The following is a 7,373-nucleotide window of genomic DNA, read 5'->3' as shown; positions in this document are numbered from 1 at the left end:
GGCAGTTGGTTCCCATTTCCTCCTTCCTCCCAAACTGGATGCTCACAGCTCACATTTAACCTGTGCCCGCCCCCACCAAGTCCAACTCCCGAGTTAGACCTTCTGTTCTCCTCCAAACCCCTATATATGTACATATATATGTAGTAATTTAATTTAAAAATTCACCAGTCCTTTTTTTTTTTTTTTTTTTGGTCATTAATATTCAGGGGCATTCATGTTCCTACCTGGTTTATATTTGGATTGTTTTTTTCTCTGGATTATTCCAAATTTTTGCCTATTGAGTTGATGGCCACTTAAAAGACAGAGAAATTCTTGGCATGTAGAATTTGGAAGGAAATAGAAAGGCAAACAAGAAATAAGGATGAAAAAAAATTTTTTTTAAAAAAGAATGAAAGAAAGATGAGCACTATTCTGCACGGAGATCTGTGATGAGAAAAGAGAACCAAACCAAACTCCAGGATGTCTGCGTAGCCAATTTGTTACTTACTTTGATATGCTGGTGTCATATCATCACTATGCTGGCAATTGGAAACAATTTAAATAGGTGCTTGAATTATTCCCACTGTAACATTATTTTGATTCCATCCTTTGTCCACGTTAATGCACTTTCCCCCAAATCTTTTGAAGATTCCATGGAATTCCTCAAATAGACAGTGAGGCATCAGGAAGCCAACAAAGTTTTGTTTTGTTTTTTGTCTGAGATGGAGTTTCACTCTTGTTGCCCAGGCTGGAGTGCAATGGCACAATCTCGGCTCACTGCAATCTCCACCTCCCAGGTTCAAGCGATTCTCCTGCCTCAGCCTCCAAAGTAGCTGAGATTACAGGCGTGCACCACCAACCCGGCTAATTTTTTGTATTTAATAAAGATGAGGTTTCACCATGTTGGTTAGGCTGGTCTCAAACTCCTGACCTCAGTTGATCCACCCACCTCGGCCTCCTGAAGTGCTGAGATTACAGGCATGAGCCATCGTGCCCAGCTGCCAACCAAGTTTTTAAGAATCCTCCAATAATCCCCCAAACTCTCAGTTCTATTTCAGATAGTGGGACTCTGTGCTCATGCCAGTAAGTAAAGAAGAAGGAATAAGAAAGACACTGTGTGATCTAGTATTAATAAGGAAGTAAGTGATCAAATTACTCCAGCTAGATTGGTAGAATCTATTATCAAGCACGTTGAGGCCGATAGCATTCACAAATCAACTGTCTACGTTTATACTCACTGATGACTCGTGTTTCCTTTCGAGGACAAGTAAGCTTTTTAAATGATCAAGACGTTTACATTAGTTTTGCTCTTCAATGGCCTTTTTAAAAAAAAAATCCAAAGGCAGAAGTTAAATTTAAAAGAGCTTTCCATGTTACCCCAAAGAGAGATTATCAATCACCAAGTTAAATATTTGTATACAAAATAATATCTGGATGCATAGATTCTTACGTTCATCAGATGAACAGTGAAAGAGTTATTAGTCACCATGCTTTATTTACACCCCTGTCAAAATTACATGAAAATATTTCTCTCCAAAGAACCATTCTAGAGAACCCTTTCATACAAAGTGGTGTGTGTACATCTAAGAGGTTGCTCAGTTTAGCTCAAAGGCTAAAGAGTCTAGTAAACTGAGTTGCACCACGTCATGACTTTTAAGTGGTAGGTTACCACCAGAAAGAGACGACTTCAAGCACAGATTTCTAGCAGCAAGGCCAGGATTAAAAACCCATGTGACAACAGGCTTCAGAGAGAGGAACAATCCATTCCTAATTCAAAGGCCATCAAGCCCGAGTTGTAAGAACATTTTTGACTCTGAGAATCTTCTCTTTTTACCAAGAAAATCCCTTACAGTCATGGTTTAACATCCTAAATTAAGGAATAGAAGAAACCAAATTAATCTTTAATTTATACTCCGCTTATATATGTTTTCAATCGTCCACTACTGCAGGATGTACACTGAACGGTAGAAGTCATATACATCATTTTCATCAGACAACCTCATCTACCAAAATGGTGATAACACAATCTTATTTTGAAGCCAAAAGAGAGTTATAAACATCAATCGTTTTCAGATATGCTTTAAAAATGTTCAAAAGTAACATCATTATTTTAAGTTACAGCACAATCATTAAAGGAAAAAAGAACCCAAGAACAAATGAAATTCGTTATTATTTTAGTCTCTTTTAGTGGAAAAAATAAAACAAGATTAGGATTTTCAGCCAGGACAAAGTAAAAGACTCTTGTCAGATGTCCACTTTCTCATTCATGAACTACTTGAGACTGTACTCCTGGGTCAGCTTATTTCTGCTTCTCCTGTCTCTAGACCTGTCTTAATTATATATGTCTCAGGATCCATGGTATAGATTTAAACAGACCCATGGGCAAATCTAAACACTGACTACACAGTGTCCAGTCTATTCATTTCTCTACAAAGCGACAGAAATTCAACCTTTAATAAGTAGAAGTTGATTCTACCTAAATTCCTAACATAACTAATAAAATATAGTTGCCTTCAATAAAATAAATGCCCAGACACTATTTTAAAGGATACAGCAAATCCCAGTCATACCTCTACCAAGGCTAACTATGCTGTACCTTAATCTGTTTGTTCTCAGAGCCAAAATCAGTGCTTCACCTAGATTCTCCTTTCCTAAAGAGTCTGTCAACTCAAAAGAAATGCCTAGTTCTTGATGCAGACTCATCATTAGTCAATCCTGGTCTTGGATATTCATGCTTCTAATAAGCATGATTGATAACAGTCTTGCTAATAAGCAATAGTAATATCAATCTTGAATATTCATGCTTCTAATAAGATTGGAAGAATACCACTTGGGTACTTGCATATAGCTACTAGTACCTACATCCTCCACTACTTACAAGCTAACATTTGCGTTTATCAATATTATTATTATTATTATTTTGAGACAGAGTCTTGTTATACTGCCCAGGCTGCAGTGCAGTGGTGCAATCATAGCTCACTGCAGCCTTGAACTCTTGGACTCACGTGATCCTCCTGCCTCAGTTTCTTCAGTAGCGTGGATGACAGGCTTGCACCACCACACCTGGCTGATTTTTTATAGAGATGGGGTCTTGCTATGTTGCCCAGGCTACTCTTGAACTCCTGGGTTCAAGTGATCCTTCTGCCTTGGCCTCCCAAAGTGCTGGGATTACAGGCATGAGCCACCATGCTCAGCCTAACAGTGCCTTTAAAAACCTCCTGGGTTACATTGAAAACCTTACTATCACATGTCAACTTATTTTGAAGCAAGTTAGCTTACAATTTAGAAAAGTCCTTGTAACACTTCTTGGTTCTCTCTACTGTTACTCAGTTTTCTGAAAACTTTAAGTAGAAGCAAGACCTTGGCAGCAAGATAAGTCATCACATGGTTCAATGTATATTTGTGCAATGGATCAAGTTTACCTATTATCTTGCACACTGCTCTCAATTATAACCTGAGAACCAGAAATTATCCCCTCACTTTATAAAAATACTGTTTTAAAAGATTATTTAACAGCATCATCTTTTCAAATCCATGTGTAACACTGAAAAACACTATAAATGTATTTTCTCTCTCAGGGGTTAAAAAAAAATCTGAGCTGTACTGAAGGGCATTTTCTGTTGCTTCTTCAGATCTTTTATATTAACATTTAAGCACAAATACCCTTTGTCAAGTGCTTTCAGTGCCAGGATCTGTGCTTATTCAAAGATAAAAACAAAAACAACCATATAATTCACAGTCTCTGCAGACCAAATCATAAATGTATTAACAAATAACACTGAATGCAAATTCAGGTAACCATATCAAACCTAGTGAAAAAAAATGTGGTTTGTCTTTTGGAGGAGTTGTCTAAAAGGATCCAGTCAATCACAACTTCCCTTTTTCTCTGCAATGATACACCAGTTACCATGATCATTTCCAGAACTCAGGATACGGAGCTCTGATACATTCTCCTTGAGCAGACTGCAGAGCTCCCCTTCTCGAAACACGTGGTAGTAGCGCATAAAGGCTCTGGAGTCCAAAAGATCAGGCTGTGGATCTTCGACACACATTGTATCATCTGCGTTGGAATCTGTGGAACCGACTGCAGAAATCCTTCTCAATATTTTACTAGCAGAAGGATTATCATCTTCTAAGTTACCTGCATCCACACAATTCGCACTGGTATTAGTGCTATCCAGAAAACTCCCCCCTCCATTTCTCCTCATTTCTCCTTGATGGTCTCCATTTAAATGCTTCAGAGTGCCTGGTGCTCTCAGCCACTCTAAGTGTTTTCGAGAAGAAGATTCCACAAACACTTCCTCATCTAAGTTTTGCTCTTTTGTTGAAAATGGCTCTTGGTGATCAAAGTCTAAACTAGAGTGTCTGGAAGGCTGGACTGTTACAGTGCTATTGGCCCAAACTTCTGTGTTTTTCAAGGGTCTTACTCTTTCAATTTGCTTCCTCAGAGTTGACTCATCCAAAGACCTGGAGAAAAACCAGGAACGAAATGATTTTCCTAATGTGTTGTAGAATCCATATTCTTCCTCTCCTTCCTTAGAAATATTTGCAAAACAAGTTCTTGCCATAGCAGGTTCATAGTCCACACTGTGGGACCGTTTTGAACCACACTGCTCTTTAAAACAAACAGAACAGCTACACTCAGAGCAAGGAGGATGGTAGGGATGGCTTCTTTCTGAGTGTCCACACTGCCTCTTCCTCCCAGACTGGCTGGACTCTGAGAAGAGCTGGGAACACAGGGCCCTGTTCCATGGAACGAGCACGTCTTGCTTCTCAAAGCGACGGTTCTTTTGCTCCATTGCCCAAACGTAAATCATCAGCTGGCCTCCAGGAACCAAGACCCTGGCCATTTCTTTTATTGCTCTGATTCTTCTTTGTTTCGTAGAAAAATGATGTATGACTGAAAAAGACAAAACTAGATCTTACTGTGTATGCACACACATAAACCCACACATGTATATACTGGTGTTTACCACATAACAATGATGAAATTTTGACATCTAGTAAAACCTTCTTATTTCCTCCATGGCAACGATGATGACAGAAATAGCACAGGCCTGATTTTAGGAGAGATATAAATTTTAGCTTTGGCTGCTGTACTTTAATATTAGATAGCTGATCTTGGGCAAGATATTTAAGTTCTATAGATTTTAACATGCTTCCTCTAAAATAAGAAGTCTAGAGTCCATAAATCCATAAAGTCTCTTCCAGTTCCAAAAAACTACGGATTTTCTTAACCAGAAGGATGGCCAATGTGAATTACTAAAATTTGAAAGGGATATTAAGTGTTCCCTGGTTGAATTCTATGATGTAATTGAATGTTTTAATGAATACTTTGTACTTCTAAAGTAATAGCTGAGAAGTAGAGAAATATATTAAAGATTGTTTCTCTGTCTGGATAATGCAAAGATCAGCCAGCTCACCACAAGTCCAATTGATTGCTTATAACAAGATATAAAATAGTTGTGTCTATTAAAAAAATCAATGTCTATAGGTCATCATTTTACTTTCAATTTCTGCAAAGTCAAAATGAGCTTCAAGTAAGACTGCCTTTATTAAGTCATAAGTGTGTTATTAGGCATAATTTTATCCACCAATAGACAGAAAGTGCTAGTCTGTTAGTTCTTGAGGGAGTGTAATCACAGTACTGTGTCAAGAGAAAACTTCAAATTATTTTTTCCTACACAGACCTACCAATATATCAGGGAGGAAATTAATCTCAAGCAAAGTTTCTTGTTTTGATATGAGTTGTGAGGGCAGAGATAGAGGCTGAAAGGGTTGCTCTAAGGGTCAAAATAATCCAACTGTTAGTGGTGATTTTAGGCAAACTAATCTTTGTAGTTTACCTGCCACAGAGATATATTAAATATCAAAAATGGGGTTTGTGTACAGATCAAACTAGTAAAGAAATATCACTCAACAGATACATTTTGTATTGTTAGCAATCAAGTTTTCATTCCTATCCACAGCACATAAACTTTGGTATCTCTACCATGCAGCAATGTAAGAAAGCCAGAGGTGTGAGGGTAAAATGGGTTTGAAGAACAAGACACCAGTGTATTTTATTCTGCTAGAGTTTTTTTGGTAACTAGTTTTGTGATCTTTGACCAATCACTCCATCCACCTGGCCTCAGACTGCCGCCACCCACCCCCCAAAAGAAGAGTCCTCTAAAATGGCTCATTTGAAAGCAAACCTTTCTAGAAGTAGAGTCCTGATTACTAAGCTAAGGAGGTATAGGAGTCGGGACTGAGAAAGACTCAATCCACTGCTAATGCTCACATTTATCAGTGGTTACTAAGAGCCATTAATATCTCCCATGCCACGTGCAGTGGCTCATGCCAGTAATCCCAGCACTTTGGGAGACTGAGGTAGGTGGATCACTTGACGCCGGGAGTTTGAGACCAGCCTGGGCAACATGGCAAAACCCTATCTCTACAAAAAAATACAAAAAAATTAACTGGGCGCAGTGGTGTGTGCCTGTAGTTCCAGCTACGCAGGAGGCTGAAGTGGGAGGATCATTTGAGCCGGGGAGGTCGAGGTTGCAGTGGGCCATGATCATGCCACTGCAGTTCAGTCTGGCCAACAGAGTGAGACACTGTCTCAAGTATCTCCCATATGTATGTATGTATCTCCCATAACTTGCACCTAATTCACTTTAGAGCTTCTTCTATGGGTATATTTTCTAAATACAATCCATCTTCATTATTCATGGATTCTGTGTTTGCACATTTGCCCACTTGATCATCAATCGCCCCCAAATCAATACTCCCAGACTTTCATGGTCATTCACTGACAAATGCAGAGGGGCAACTCGAGCCTCTCAATGCACGTATTCCCAGCTGAGATGAAACAAAGCAATGTTCTTCCTTCTGATTTCAACTCTAATACTGTAAACAAGGGTTATTTTTGTGATCTATTTTGTGCCACATTTTCTGCATGTTTGTGCTTCTTGGTGGTGATTTTGCTCTTTGAAATCGCCTCCAAACATAGTGGTGAGGTATTACCTAGTGCTCCTAAGCCCTGGAAGACTGTGATGTGCCTTACAGAGAAAATATATGAGTTAGATAACTTCATTCAGGCCTGAGTTGCAGTGCTGTTGGCATGAGCCTAAGATCAAATAAACTGTCTTTAAACAGAAACACACATAAAACAAGGCAATATATTGTTCAGCTGACAAAAATGTTGTGACCAGAGGCTCACAGAAACCCAATCCTGTATGCCTCTTGGGATTCTATATTCCACTGAATTTATTAATTCAGTGTTCACAGAGACTTTATAGAACATTACTACTGTAGATAATGATAATTGACTGTATTTTTTGGGGGGTGGTATAAGACCAAAAAAAAAAAAACATTAAAATGGGGCTATTTTAATAAAATGGTCTCTTCAGTAG

General features: G+C 38.7%; 1 protein-coding gene across 2 annotated transcripts in view; it reads right to left on the bottom strand.

Annotated features, from left to right (window-relative positions):
* Positions 1-1,859: 1,859 nt before the first annotated feature.
* Positions 1,860-7,373, bottom strand: part of TRMT9B (tRNA methyltransferase 9B (putative)) — a 74,777-nt gene continuing 69,263 nt past the window's right edge. For both annotated transcript variants that reach the window (XM_025394239.1, XM_025394240.1), the window contains one exon: positions 1,860-4,879. In XM_025394239.1, the coding sequence (XP_025250024.1) occupies positions 3,843-4,879 (1,037 nt within the window). In that variant the 3' untranslated portion in view covers positions 1,860-3,842. The remainder of the gene's footprint in view (positions 4,880-7,373) is intronic.

This window comes from Theropithecus gelada, chromosome 8 (assembly GCF_003255815.1).
Source record: "Theropithecus gelada isolate Dixy chromosome 8, Tgel_1.0, whole genome shotgun sequence".
NCBI lineage: Eukaryota > Metazoa > Chordata > Mammalia > Primates > Cercopithecidae > Theropithecus > Theropithecus gelada.
Note: the sequence above shows the minus strand (reverse complement) of the source record. Positions and strands in the feature narration are given on the sequence as shown.